This window comes from Rhododendron vialii, chromosome 2a, assembly GCF_030253575.1.
Source record: "Rhododendron vialii isolate Sample 1 chromosome 2a, ASM3025357v1".
NCBI classification, from domain to species: domain Eukaryota; kingdom Viridiplantae; phylum Streptophyta; class Magnoliopsida; order Ericales; family Ericaceae; genus Rhododendron; species Rhododendron vialii.
The window spans coordinates 9,405,892-9,421,860 of NC_080558.1; the positions used below are offsets into that span (position 1 = coordinate 9,405,892).

At 35.9% G+C, this 15,969-nt stretch overlaps 2 protein-coding genes across 2 annotated transcripts; both read left to right on the top strand.

The window, feature by feature from the left end:
• Nucleotides 1–3,870: 3,870 nt before the first annotated feature.
• Nucleotides 3,871–7,412, top strand: LOC131318159 (probable leucine-rich repeat receptor-like protein kinase At1g35710). The gene is made up of 2 exons (XM_058347963.1): nucleotides 3,871–5,040; nucleotides 6,153–7,412. Exons 1-2 carry the CDS (start codon nucleotides 3,912–3,914, stop codon nucleotides 7,262–7,264), a joined length of 2,241 nt encoding a protein of 746 aa, XP_058203946.1. The 5' UTR covers nucleotides 3,871–3,911; the 3' UTR covers nucleotides 7,265–7,412.
• On the top strand, nucleotides 7,409–15,383 carry LOC131317093 (MDIS1-interacting receptor like kinase 2-like). The gene is made up of 5 exons (XM_058346671.1): nucleotides 7,409–7,959; nucleotides 8,054–8,425; nucleotides 9,013–9,149; nucleotides 12,824–12,945; nucleotides 15,321–15,383. The coding sequence occupies exons 1-5, from the start codon at nucleotides 7,409–7,411 to the stop codon at nucleotides 15,381–15,383; spliced, it is 1,245 nt and encodes a 414-aa protein (XP_058202654.1).
• Nucleotides 15,384–15,969: the final 586 nt, after the last annotated feature.

The following is a 15,969-nucleotide window of genomic DNA, read 5'->3' on the forward strand; positions in this document are numbered from 1 at the left end:
TGCTTATCAGCCGGTTCCCATTATGTAACAGTCCGTTTCCGATTCACTATTATGGCCGATCCTCAACTGTTAGGGGTGATTTTGGCACTTAAATTTTTTTTTTTCCCTCAAAAATGATTTTTAAAAATTCACGATCACGACAACCGATTCCCAATACGTATCTTTTGATACTCCTGATACCGTTACACCTCAAACGTTACTATTACGTGCCCCAAAACCGTTATTTAAAACCTTTGTCCGCGCACACCACTCGGTGGAACTGCCCAGCAAACACAACCATGTTCGTACTCTTTCATAAGAAAAAAACTAGCAGAAACACAACGATAAGAACAGAGAATTGAAGTTATGGAATTTGTGGAGTGGTTTCGGTCTGTTTTCCAACGGGCTTGTAGCCCAATGGTAACACTTGTTCCTCCCTTGTGGTCATTGTCTGCTGCACCTACCATCCTACTAGAAAAGTGACAAGTCTACCCCATGCACCACGCACGACAAGTAGATATTGAGAACTGATTAGAACTTTTTGGGAAGCCTTAATGTGTGATGGAAATTTCATTTCATTGTACGCATGTATTCAGTTTATCTCAACATTAAGCTCTGGATTTAATTACATATGTGATGGATATTTAACCATGTTCCTATAAATACTCACTCCTCCATACGATGAAAATTTAATGTTCGAGCCGATCCGGGATTTGTGACGTTCGAACTCGACTCGTTTACGTACCAAACGAGTCTAAAACTCGAGTTCGAATTCGGCTAGTTTGTAAACGAGTAGAACCTGATTCGGTTTGAGGGAGGTTTTTGAGATAATAGGAATGGAGAAATAGATAGAGAAATAAGAGTAATAATTGGAGAGAAAATTTACTATCTAGATGTAGCTTTATTAGTAATAATAGCTGTTAAAACCATTTGAATAATTTTTGCCATCTCTTCTTGCCTCCCAGAGTCCTCCAAGGGAAGAGAAGGCAACCAATAGCCACCATAGTCCTTGGGCCATTGGGGGTTATGCCTGGTCGTTACCTTCAGGGCCTCAGAATTAGTCGAGGTGCGAGCAAGATATCCCAGACATCTGGTTATAAAAAATAAAAAAAAATAGCCACCGTAGTCAAATCCATTGGCGCCCAGAAAATTGATGGTGATAATTGACAGAAAGCTCCCAGTTCTTCCCAATGGCCGTGTAGTAATTTGATGATATATTCCATCTTAATTGGCTGCACATGCCTGTAGATATCGATAAATTTTGGCGAGTTCTGCAAATTATTCTCATCAGTCATCTTCTGATGGTCCAGACAACTACAGTACTTCCTTGAGTGGGGAGAAAACAAAGTGACCCGGGCAAAGCCCAACGTCAAGTCTACCCGTCCATGCATGATAAGTTGTTATTGAGAACAGATTAGAAAGTTTGGAAGACCTAATGTGTGATGGAAATTTCATTGTACGCATTATATTTATCTCAAGCTCGCGATTTGCATATGTGATGAATCGTGTTCCTATAAATATTACTGCTCCATGCCATGAAAATTTTCAGCAACGTATCATTCTGTGTGAGTTTTGTTTCCTTTATCAATCAATTTAAAAGAATAAAAATGTTGACTTGTTTAAAAGCTGTGGTTAAAGCCTTGATCTGCTTTATGATATTATTCAAGTCTATTTTCAAGAATGGGTTAACAGCATTCCAATGATATTATATGGTTCCCCAAAAAACAAAAGGAGATGTCGAACAGAGAGAGTTTATTTGTGGGAATTTGGTACAGTATGAGAATTTGTTAAAAAAAAAGTTAATTATCCAAAATCTGCATTGCCTAAATTTTTAATGCACTTGAGATCGAAACAACTATAACAGTTATTGTTGTTGATCTTAATTAGTTGTAAATTCAACAAGAATAATCTTTTTTGTTTCTTTGCCAATCGAATTGTCTATGTCGTTTTCGATTGGTACGTACAGGAGAGGGTAGCCTTTAAAAGACTAATTCAAGTCATCTCATGACAATTAATTAGCTAGTGGAGAGTGTCATGGAATGGCAAAAGGGCCCAAAGTTTGAAGAAAACAACAGGCCGGGGAAGAAATTTAACTGTATTGATAAGCATCAAAAAATAAGATCAGACTGTCCAGCTAGGTGGGGAGCCAGCTCCTCACTCTAGTGCTGATCCAGCTTACACTGGAATGCATAACACCTTAAACCGTTACACTTTTTGGAGATGATCACTCTTCTTTCACAGTAACAGCGGAAGACTTGAAGACCTTTCATTTTCCATGCAATAAAAGTCCATATAATAGACAGCCAATTACATATATATAACATGACACAATTAAGTCCAATTTGCGTGCAATTTGGGGCATCTCAAAAGGGCATTTTTGTCCATGATTGATCTGAAGCAACCGCGGGAAATTACCGAACAGTGGTGGGGACATAAAATAATTATAGTTCTAAAATCCCCAAAACATGGTTTGGTTTGGGTTTGAGTAAGATTTTTTAGACTAATGAGTGAAGAGAGATATATAGATGGGGAAAATTTATTGGACAGATGCTTTGGGTTTTGGCTAGACCATTTGCCCTCAATGAGGTGGCGTTGTTTCCAATACAAGGAGAAAGTTAAATATTTGAGAAGCAAGTCAGACATGTAAAAGCTAATAATCCATTTGTCCCAAATTGCTCACATTTTTTGAAACCGTGTACTTCAGAAAAAGTAATGTATTAGCACGAATTTTCTTTCAAAATTTTTGCAGCAATTTAAAGATCTCATTGACAAGAAATTTTTTTAAAAAAAAAAACTCATAAATATGTTATTTTTGCGTGCAAAATGGACGGTTCCTAAAATGGGCAAGCAATATGGGATGGAGGGAGCAATGTCGCAGGATCACTTTCGTTTTATCTTAATAATATAACATCACCTTTTTTTATCTGCATGATTTTTTTGCAAAAGTTAATATTTCCTCAATTTGTTTTTTTATAGATTATTGGTTCATATCGACAAAAGAAATTTAAAAAGTTAATATAGATTATTGGTTCGTATCGACAAATTAAAGAAATTAAAATTAAAAAATTAATTTTTATTTTATAGATTATTGGTTTGTATCGACAAAAGTTAATAATACCTTAATTTTTTTATAGATTATGGGTTGCGCTACACGTTGTTGTGAATTGCAACAGGCTACCTAATAGCCGTTAAAAGCATTTGAATAATCTTGGGCCTCTCTTCTTGCCTCCCAGAGGCCTCCAAGGGAAGAGGAGGGGTGACCAAAATAGATACCACATATAGTCAAGTCTACGGGGGCTTAGAACATTTATGGTGATCATAATTGGCTGAAAGCTCCCAGTTCTTCTCAAATGCCGTGTAGTAACTTGATATAATATTCCACGTACGTTAATTGGCTGCACATGCCCCTTGATATCAATCAATTTCGACCACTTCTACTAATTATTCTCATCAGTCACATCCTCCTTCTGGCCCAGACAACTGCAGAATTTCCACAAATCGAAAACATGTGTTGTAGATATTAAGACTATCAGTACTTCCTTGAGTTAGGAAAAACAAAAGTGACCCGGGCGCCCAACGTCTAATCTACCCCTCCACGCATGGTAAGTTGATTCCATGTTTATTGGCATATATAGTATCTTGCATGATTTTTGAAACTTTATCTAACGTGTTTATGGGACCGGCGAACTTGACTTGTGATTTTTGTGTGGGGTGAATGGATGAGCAGGAAATTAATTAGAAGAAAAGAAAAGGAAAAAAGAGAGCTAGACGACTTGACTAATGAGTCATGAAGAAGAAATTTCGGTCGTTACGTACGGGGGTTGCTATGGAGCCACATTTTCCCACAAAATGGAAGCGTACATAAGTCGTAGATATTAATTAGTACAACAACTACCACTCCTAGCTTAAGTAATTGTCGCAAGAAACCAACCATGGCATCCCAACCTAAAAGAGCACCCAATTTCCAAGCAGTTCACTCCATAATCATCTTTGTCTTTGTTATCATCCTAATTCCATTTGTCTCTTCATCTGATTCCGCCGTTGCTCGTGCTTCTCCCGCAACTAATACAGTTGCAAGACAAAGCGAAGTAGTCGCTCTCTTGAAGTGGAAAGCTAGCCTTGACAATCAAAGCCAATCTCTCCTTTCATCGTGGAATGAAACTAGTCATTGCACTTGGGTCGGAATTGGTTGCAACGATGCCAGTAAAGTAACCAATTTAACCCTTGACAGTATTGGTTTGAGAGGTACGCTTTCCGGTCTTAACTTCTCTTCGTTACCACATCTAGTGAAACTTGATCTGTCCAACAACTTAATATATGGGACCATTCCCTCCCAGATTGGCAGCCTTTCTAGACTCGCATCTCTTAATGCATCCATCAATCATCTTTCGGGAACAATTCCGAAAAATATTGGGATGCTAAGATCTCTCACTGCCCTTGCATTGTACACGAATAACCTCACGGGATCAATCCCCGCTTCAATAGGGAACTTGAGAAACCTCACAAGATTGATCCTTTACGAGAACTCTCTCTCTGGATCTATCCCTCAAGAAGTAGGCTCGCTAAGATCTCTCACTGACCTTGTATTGTCAAGGAACAATCTCACGGGATCAATCCCCGCTTTAATAGGGAACTTGACAAACCTTACAACATTGATCCTTAACGAGAACTCTCTCAATGAATCTATCCCTCAAGAAGTAGGATTGCTAAGATCTCTCATTGCCCTTACATTGTACACGAATAACCTCAAGGGATTAATCCCCGCTTCAATAGGGAATTTGACGAACCTGACAACGTTGTACCTTCACGAGAACTCTCTCTCTGGATCTATCGCTCAAGAAGTAGGATTGATAAGATCTCTCACTGACCTTGTATTGTCAAGGAACAATCTCACGGAATCAATCCCCACTTTAATAGGGAACTTGACAAACCTCACAACATTGATCCTTAACGAGAACTCTCTCAATGGATCTATCCCTCAAGAAGTAGGATTGCTAAGATCTCTCATTGCCCTTACATTGTACACGAATAACCTCAAGGGATCAATCCCCACTTCAATAGGCACTACAAGAAAAATCAAAATTGGTGATGAAAAAGTGGCGACGAAATTTAATTTTGTCACTAAATGAGTATATTTGGCGACGAAAAAATAAATTCGTCACCGTTTTGACATCTTCCGTGACGAAATAATTTTGTCACCAATTATACCTGTTTAGCGACGAAAAAAATATTTTCGTCACAAAAAGTACCCATTTGGCGACAAAATACATTTTTCGTCACCAAAAGCTTAAAAAAGGTGACGAAATTATTTTTTGTCGCCAAAGATAATTATTTGGTGACAAAAAATATATTTCGTCGCTAAATGAGACCAATTTAGTAACGAAATATTTTTTTCGTCACCAAATGCTTAACTTTGGTGACGAAAAATAATTTCGGCACCATTTTAACGCTTTCAGGGACGAAAAATATATTTCGTCATCAAATGGGTACCTTTCGTGACGAAATTTATGAATTGCGCTTTGTCACTAAATGTATTTCGGACATAACTCTTTACTAAAAACTCCGATTGAGATAATTCAAATTATGTTTGAACAATAACTCAATTGCCTACAACTTTCATGTTTATCAAAATTACTAATTTTAATGTTTAAAGGTTCAAAATTGCATTCAAAATATATTTTAATGTTAAACATATATGTTATATATTAGATATTTCAAATATTTATTGAAAAGTGTGTGTGGTGCAGTTGGTTAGAGCTTGCGCGAAAAACTCAAGATACTCGGGTTCGAAACCTAGCAGGAGCAAGAAAGAAGGATTTTTTTCCCATATGAAAACGTCTTTTGCAACGAAAATTTTCGTCACCGATGAGACTCATCAGTGACGAATTTTTTCGTTGCCAAAAGGAATAATTTATGACAAAAAATTTCGTCATCAAAAAGCACAATAAGCGAGAAAAAAAATTTCGTCACCAATTATTCACTTTTTGATGACGAAGTATTTTGTCATCAAAAGACACTATAGGTGACGAAAAATAGATTTCGTCACCAGGTAGGAATCCTCGACAACCTTTAGTCGACAAATTTTTTTTCGTCACCTATATTATTTGTGACGAAAAACAAACAATTTGTGACGATATTCATTCGTCACCCAATGTAATTTTTCTTGTAGTGAGGGAACTTGACAAACCTGACAATGTTGTACCTTCACGAGAACTCTCTCTCTGGATCTATCCCTCAAGAAGTAGGATTGCTAAGATCTCTCATTGATCTTGAATTGTCAATGAATAATCTCACGGGATCAATCCCCGCTTCAATAGGGAACTTGACAAACCTCACAGCATTGTACCTTTTCAAGGACTCTCTCCCTGGATCTATCCCTCAAGAACTAGACAATCTTAGATATCTACAGACTCTTACTATAAGCTCCAACAAGCTCACCGGTCATCTATCGCCGTATATGTTCGTTCATGGATCCCTCATACGACTTGCCGTAACAAATAACTATTTAACTGGTCGTATCCCGAATAGCTTGAGAAATTGCAGTGAGTTACGTCGTGCTATGTTTGATCAAAACCAATTGACGGGGCATTTATCAGAAGTTTTTGAGGCATTCCCAAACCTTGATTATCTAGATCTCAGTCACAATAATTTCTATGGCGATCTTTGGCACAAATGGGATCAGTTTCCCAATCTGACTAGCCTAAAGATCTCCAACAATGACCTTTCCGGAAACATTCCACCTGCCATTGGAAGAGCAACTCAGTTACGGTTGCTCGACCTCTCTTCAAATCATCTAGTTGGTGCAGTACCAAAGAATTTGGGAAAGTTGGTTTTTTTGTTCAATCTTACTCTTAGCAATAACAAACTTTCACGCGATATTCCACCAGAAATTGGAAGACTGTCTAGTCTTCAGCATCTAGACTTGTCTGGAAACAATCTTACTGGACCTATTCAAAAGAAGTTGGGTGACTGTGTGAATCTTTTGAACTTGAAATTGAGCAGAAATCTTCTCAGGGAGGGTATTCCTTTTGAATTAGGAAAATTGCAGTATCTTGAAAATCTCGATGTTGGAAATAATTTATTGACAGGTGAGATACCATCAGGGATTGGAAGCTTGAAAAGGTTAGAGATACTAAATCTCTCCCACAACTTCTTGTCTGGTTCAATCCCTTCCTCTTTCAACGGGATGTCAAGTTTAACGTCGGTTGACATATCTTACAATCACTTGGAGGGTCCTCTGCCCAACACAAAAGCATTTGAAGATGCTTCATTTCAAGCATATTGAAACAATGATAGACTATGTGGCAATAAAACTAGTTTGATGCCATGCTCACTAAAGCAGAACAATGGAGATAAAGGGAGAAATCATAAAAAAATTGTGCTTCAAGTTGTAGTTCCTTTGTTGGGTGTTTTATTTCTTATTGTTGCTATGACTTTCCTGATCCACCGCAACAAAATGAGAGACAACGAAATTGAGCCAAACAGAGCAAGTAATAAAGATTTGTTTGAGATTTGGAGCTTCGATGGAAAATTGGTGTATGAAAACATAATCCAAGCGATGGAGGATTTCAATGACAAGCATTGCATTGCAGCAGGTGGATATGGCACTGTTTATAGAGCTGAGCTGCCAAGTGGTCAAGTTGTCGTTGTAAAAAAGTACCCTCCTTCCCAAGATGCCGAGTTGGCTAATCTGGTAAGTTTTATGAGTGAGATTCATGCATTGACAGAGATACGACATCGGCATATCATAAGGCTTTTGGGTTACTGTTCACACCATGGATGTTCACCCCGGGTCATTCATCGTGATATATTGAGCAAGAATGTTCTTTTAAACTTAGAAGATGTTGCTTATCTATCTGATTTCGGAACTGCGAGACTTCTAAACCTGCACTCATCAAATTGGACTTCCTTTGTAGGCACCTTGGGATATGCTGCTCCAGGTACTTGCACAAGTCATCTTAGCTACCAATATAGTGTCGTGTTTTTATGTTGAATATGCTAATTCTTAAGCCGCCTCTACAATTTTTCTGTATTTTTTTTCCCTGTTTGTTGTACCCTTCCTTTCTTTGGGCAGAACGGAGGTGAATGAAAAGTTAGACATCTACAGCTTTAGAGTTTTAACACTGGAAGTTGTAATGGGGAGGCATCCAGGGGATCTCATGTCTTCTCTTTCTTCATCATCTTTGGATTCGTCACCACCATCTTCTTATGGTATTCTGTTGAAGGATGTATTGGACAAACGGCTCCCACTACCAAGGAATCAGGAGGAGGAAGTAGTGGTTCTTGCTGTAAAGATAGCACTTGCATGCTTGCACCCCAACCCGCAGTGCCGACCCACTATGCAACAAGTTTCTGTGGCTCTATCAAAACACAAGTCACACTTGCAGAACCCATTCCTCATGATCACATTAGGACAACTACTTGATTTCAATTTCCAAATGCCTAAGTATTCTTGTTGTCCCTTTAGTGTTTGGGTTTTTGGTTCTACATTTTTCTACTGTGCTTTCCTAACTGGCATTGGCTCTATGGATGCATGTGTATTACTCTTTCATAAACAATAGTTACTTTTTTTCAAGCAATATAAACTTTGCGAATCTATACTTCATATTAAGTAGTAAAAGGGTGTACTTGTGACGGAAGCTGTAAGAGCACCAAGTGGCTTTACCTGATTGGATATAAGATTAAATCGTTAAGTTGGTTTTCAAAACAGATTAGCATAATCTATATTACTTGATTATTGGCCAACAGAGGATTTTGTTTGGGATTGTTAATTTCCCTAAAATGTAAGTCTTATCTCCTACTAATAAGTTCGTTTTCACACCTCTCCCAAAATGTAAGTCTTAATTTTGAATTTCTTTTCGTATCTACATCTATCGATTATTGCTATAGTCAAACAGAGATTTTTCCCCTTCTAATTTAACGTTCAAATTTTTTATCGTGTTTCTACCATCTCTTTAATTAGATTTATCGCGTGCATGTACAAATCTTTTGTTGTTCTTAGAACTCTAATAACAACATTTTGCGACAATGCAGGCAAAATTTAACTGGTGAATGGAAAACTGAGAGGATCGAACCAGTATTTAAGAGGAACATGGGAGTGATGAAGCAAGGCAATGGCAGTCTCAGTGATGTGCCGATGTTTGCGTTCAGAAACACCATTCTGTGGTGGTGTATAAGGACAAGAAAAAAATTAACACTTTCTTACCACAATGTGTCGTACCAAAAGAAATCGATCAAAAGATACTAGATACAAGACCAAAATATATCGTAGCACAATCAATAATTATTATACCCGAGCAAGATACATGTCTAAAATATCACAAATTAAATATTGTATAACTTAACATCCTAACAGCCCTGATCGATCATTTTAAAAATACACTCACTAACGACATTTAGACTGTACAGTCAATTTATAGTATTTGGTATGAAACCTAGTCCTCTGTTGTAGTTGAATGTAACGTAGTCATGCGACTGTGACACAATAATGACGATCAAATCCTTTGATTTTTTTATGTTTATTGATTAAGTCACCTACATAAATTTTTGTCTCAATCAGGTTTAGAAAGCTCTATCATCGGCACGCAAATTGAATAATAGAATGATATTTTCCATCCAATTAAGTGTCTAGCTATAAGCCATCAACTTCATTCTTGGTACGAATGACCTAATTAATATTATGTAAAAGATAGACGATTTTGATAAAATTAAAAAAAAAAAAAAACACATTACGTAGGGCTCAGATGGTGCATTATTATATTTTAGTGTTATATTGAAATTGAACGACGAGATTTGTTGAAGTATGAGACTTTAAGGACTAACTATGTAATTTATCCTAAAAAATAACAACATTCTTTTAAAAAAAAATAGGAACGAAGGGTGTAAGACATGAACCCCAGATCTTTTAGATAAATGTCCAAACTCCAAACTTTAGCACTATGGTACACAATTAAGCATTTGTAATTCTAAAGGCTATTAATTAATTATATAATATTTTCTTGTATGTAGGGGCTTTATTTTCAGGCTAAAAATTTGAGAAGATAGAGACCTCAAATGCCTCTGTCCTAGTGCTGGGCCTACACTTGTAGATCATATTAAGCCTATGTCATTGGTGTAAATCAATATGTCGACTACAATAATTTTTTTTGAAAGAAAGTACAATGACAATAAATTTATAAAATTATTTAGATTTTACTTCCACGACCTAGTTCCAAGGACCACCATTAAATTTTGATTGGTATACATAGGGTGAAGGTTTGACACCGATCCATGTGTCAAATATATAGTGCCAATTGTTAAGTGCACTGCCCTGAATATTAATAAGATTGGGTATTAATATAATTAATTTTACCAATTACAAAAAGGGGAGTAATTTTCACACTCTATTTTTTAATATTCACACTTATTTTTTTGTACTCCATTTTAGTGTCGAAAGTGTATGCATTTGAGACAGTATGATAATTATTGTTTTAGTGACCTCTCATTTTTCCACAAAGGAATTTTTATTTTTTGAATTAAATTTTGTAGAGAAAGAATTTGATTTAGACAATATTTTGAGAGGAAATTGTGGTTGTATTCAAAAATTTGGGTACAGTACTTACTTTTTGGTGAATTTCTTGGATGAAAATTTTGTGCGAGAACTTCATTTTTAGTTTAAATTATTGAGGTATTGTGTAGGGACAAATAAGAATTTGAAAAAATAGTATGGAGGGAATCGAAAATTAAGATAATATGGTGAAAATTTAAAAATTTAAAAAAATAATGTGGTGGGAATTGAAAATAATTAGTGGTATTGTATTTTGCCAATTATAACTATCGTTTACTGAATATTCCGATTGAATTTTTTTTATACGACATGTTGTGGGTATGAAAACGCCAATTTATGGTGTTGTCATAATAAATTTGATTATATTATTGAATTTACAGTATGGTATTTTGCTAATAATAACTATCGTTAACTGAGCATTCAATTGAATTTTTTTTATATGACACGTTGTGGGTATGAAAACGCCAATTTATGGTGTTGTTATAACAAATTTGGTTATATTACTGAATTTGTGGTATGATATTTTGTTGATTATAACTATCGTTAATTGAATATTCTGATTGAATTTTTTTAAACGACGTGTTGTGGGTATGAAAACGTCAATTTATGGTGTTGTCATAACAAATTTGGTTATATTACTGAATTTCTGGTATTTTAGACATGTGTTATTACGGAATATTTTAATTAATTTCCTTTGGTACGACACATTGTGGTAAGAAAACGTCAATTTATGGTATTGTCATAATAATTATGGTTTGTTATATAATTTGTGGTATTTAAATATGTTTTCTTTTGATATGACACCTTGTGTTAAAAAAATGACAATTTTAGGTGTTGTCATAATAATTGTGGTTATTTTATAAAATTTGTGGCATTTTATAAATATTTTTGGCTTGATTATAACAATTGTTGATTCTGGTACGACATATTTTGATTTTGTTATGGAATATTACACGAGTAAAAAAAAATTTGGTACGATTCATTGTGGTAAGATAATGCCAATTTATGATGTTGTTATAACATTTGTGGATAATATTATTTAATTTTTGATATTGTACGCATATATTTGGTTAGGGTACAAGTATTATGGATTTCGGTACGAATAATTATGGTTACATAACAACAATATTTTTTAATTATGGGTAACCTGCTGATAACTTGTTCAACAGGTAAATTTTAATGTACAAGTCGTAACTAGAATCATAAATATGCATTACAAAACCAAAAATCGGCATAATGAAAATCACAAATTGTCATAATTTAAACATATGGTATACCCTGTGTACCATAGCTTCCTCCTTTCAATTATGCTATTTCTTGGTGTTGAAAAGTTGAATATTTTGTAGCAGTAGGGTTTTTCTTGAACATTGATCTTTTGGTATCATAATGATATCTCATTGTCTACATTATCTATTCTTGTGCTAAGTATTCAGTTAAATAAAAAAATTTCAACAAAGTAATTTAGTATTATTATTTTCCGAATATTGCGGGGGTCTGCGGTCGGAAAACAAAAAGAGGTAGAAAATAGAGAAAAAAAAAAAAAAGCTTGGATGGAGTGCCTGGGCCTAGACCCTTGCAGCAAGCAGTGGCCGCTCAACCAAGCAATTGGTTTGTACTAAACTTAAATACTTTTTTATTTTGGTTGCCCAAGCCCGAGGGCTTGCTGGACTTACCCCTGGGCCGACCCTGCATATATGCGTGAGGTGGTTACTATAATTTTACTTCTTCAGAGCTGAGCCTTTTATCAGGCCATGTCACTCTTAACTCAAATACTCCCACCGTTCCAAATTGAGAGTCCCTTATTCCATTTTGGGATGTTCCAAAATGATTGTGCCTTACCAAAAATAGAAGTGGCAATTTGATAAAATTCCAAAAGTGTCCTTATTTGAATACAAATGGTGCAAAATAGGTAGAATATAGGGGTAATGGTGGAAAGTAGGTGTAACGATTACATGTTCCCTAAAAAAGTTGGAATTCCAAAGAGGGACTCTCATTTGGGAACGGAGTGAGTATAATTGTCCGACTGTGAATGATGGTGCACTCAACTCTTTCGTTAGCTCTTATTGAGCAGATATCATTGTCACTTTATCTATGATTATAGTTGTGCTTAGAATTCTACTATTCATTATTTAGCTCTACTTGTTTTATTCTTCAGCTTAATAGATGGTTTGTTCATTAGTAAACATCATACGAGCTAAGAAGGACATGAAAATAAAGGAAGGAGATTGGATGAGATAGAGAAAGTTGAGTACCAAAAGCTCTGAAATCTGTTATTAAGGAGTGAAATTCTAACATTAGGTTTGAGAAAAAAAGGTTTCCCAGACCAAGAATATAGCGGTCATAGTGTCTTTTGGAATGGAGCTATCCATTGGTTAACTGATGACGATTTTCTGATGAGATTTGACGTTGATATCGAGGAGGTAATAGCAATGCCAAACCCTCAATCGCCTAAAATTCTTTCTCGATACAAAATTTTGTACTTTGGAGAATGTGGTTGCAGATTTATACTTATTCAGTCTCGTTCGTAATGCCCTAGCGGATTAAGAATCCTTGAGCTAGAAAGGGATTACAGCGGGTTGGGTTGTCAAGTGTCGGGTCAATCTTAGGCCTTTAATAGCTGCATTCCCTGAGATGGAAAGAAGGAGAAACTACTACACCCATGGATTTAAAGTGTGTTGTGTGAACTGAAGGGAGAGAGTGAAAGAGGTTTTGTACTCTTGTTAGTTATTCCTGGTAGACCTTTTTCCTATAACCTGAAGAAAGAGACGTGGGACGTGCTTCGTAATCTATTGCCGCTTGAATCAAATGCATATGGTTTGAATAGTTATGTCGTTCCCTTTATTGAAACCCTTTTTTCCAGTTTGAAGATAATCCTACGCGTAGGAGCACGTATTGATCGATTTTTGTGTTAATTATCAATGATGCTAGTGGTATTTTGTTAGTGCTGAAAAGTTTGAATATTTTGTAGAAAATAGGTGGTTGGTGCATATTTTGCTTTTGTAGAAAAGTTTCAATTCATCTTTCTTTGCTGTTGGAAGAGTGCAGTGACAATACATCCTGGTTTTTACTTCACTTACGTATATGGTAAATGAAGAATTACTCTTAGCCGCAAAGAATTACACGTGGCTGCAAAGAATTGCTCTTGATCGCATAGAATTACTCTTGGCGGCGAAAAATTATTCTTGGCCGGGTAGAATTACTCTTGGCGGCAAAAAATTACTCTTGGCCGCATAGAATTACGCGTGGTCGTGGAGAATTACGCAAAATTCTCTTTTTTTTGAATGGCGAAAAAAGGAATTTTATTGATCACAATGATGGAGTACATCAAGATTTAGGGCAAGAAAATATAGCATCACAACATGTGCGTAATATTCCAACTAGTTTGGCACCCTACCCCACGACAATCATATGCTATTCCTGCCCAAGGATTGACAAGAAATCAATCCCAGTGAATTACAACATAAATTGTTAGTTTTTTCCTATTAGTGTGGCCCACTAGCCTCCATGTTTTGTGCATGTGAGACTCCACTATCAGATAAGCCAATGAAGTGATATGGTTCATTACGATAACTAATTAGAATTTTAGACGAAGGAAAAATCTTGATAATAAAAAAGACCTTGATGGATTAGGTGTCTTTTAATAATTATCTTTAAAGCCCTCTTCTCTCCTCTATAAAAGGTAGAATACCTATCCCTTATTCTGACAGTTTTTCCATCAATTACAGTACTGGGTTATTCTAGAAAAGTAGAGACAGAGAGAAGAAGAAGGTGAGCTAAGAATTAAGATATTTCTAATTAAGGGGTTTGTTCCTTCTAATCTCGATGGCCAACAAAGATATGTTATTTATTGTTCTTGAGATGTGTTGAATTCAAGATTCTTGTTATATCTGTTTTTCGCATAATAGTTTCAATACAGATATAGATTTACAGTTGGTATCAGAGCATTAGGTTTTCTGAATCTATACATCTTGGAATAAAATTATCTCAAACATTCTGTCATATATGCATGGGTCGATTAAAGATATGATTGAAATTGATTAGCATGAACGGTGAACCAGTAAATATGTGTTGTAACTTGCGGAAGACTTCTATTTATGTGCTATATATTAATTCCGTGAAGTAACAGAAAAGAGAGCGAGATCTATTCCCGTGCTTTGGTCTTCGCATATCATCTGCCGTGATGGATTTTGGTGCATGGAGCATATTTTTACTCCCTTGTTAATTAACTAGTAGTAATAGTACTAGTTTATTGCTATTGTTAGCATGATGATGGGATAAAGCAGTTTACCGAGAATTGATTGAACATAGTAACATAATTTATTTACAGTTTTGTTAATTGTTTGCTAATGCTTCGGTAAGGAGAGTTCTCGACTCGGCATTTATTTGTTGTTTTTCAAAGTTCACGAGCAAGGGTTTAAACAACAAAGAGAACTGTATGTGCTTGGATGGATTCTGAAACATTTCTACAGGTAGTTTGATTTCACTTATTAGATACCGTGGTAGTAGGAAAATTATCAAAATTTATTGAGCAGCTATAAAACCCACGCTCCTTCCTTGAATGCTCCTCATGACAAAAAAGAGAAGCAGTAATGAATTTGCATGGGATGCAAGTGAAGGTTCGAGGAAATGAGCACAACTTGATCACATCCTTGGGAGCATTTTCAACCTCATTTGTACCTTAGGAACGGACCACTAGGTTTGTTGGTTAAAATGATGACAAGTAGAATTGACACAAAATTTGCAGAACTCGATATGCGTGATTGAGTTTTTTCTGGTGTTGTTTTTCTCATACCAGAATTTTGATGTTTTAAAGCCCACGAAAGTTCGAATTTCAAGCAAGTTCACTTGGAATAGCTGATATAATTGCCTGTTCTATACCGTAGAATAATATCATTGATTTTCGAGAATATCATTCATGACTCATGAGCACGTGATAGTTGTGCAGGCACTCCTTTGAGTATATAGACAGTGATTAGATAATAGTTGCTCATATGGTGGGAGGAGTTGATGCTTTCATTAAGATGTCTCAAGGTTGGCCAGTATCAAATAACGCTCTCAAGCTGATATCACTCAAGAGCTCAAGTCAGTATTCAAAGGAAATTTCATTGAGTTTTCTCTGCAAAGTTGAAGTGGGTAGTATCATCCATTTAGTTTCTTTGAATGGATAAAAGTGTTCTTGTAGTTTCCACCCCTTATTTTGGATCATCCTTAAATTGCTGAACAGAAGTACACCTTATTCTCATAACAATTACTCGATGGATACATGCACCTTTGAAACACAAGTCCGGACACAATTGTGTCTGGAACCATTAGATGTATGTGAATCCATGTGCATCATACGGTTCTAGACACGGTTGTGTCCAGAGTTGTGTTTTAAAGGTGTGTTTGTAGATTTGCTCCTCATATAAAGTTCAGCAACATATATCAGTTGAATGTTCTTACCG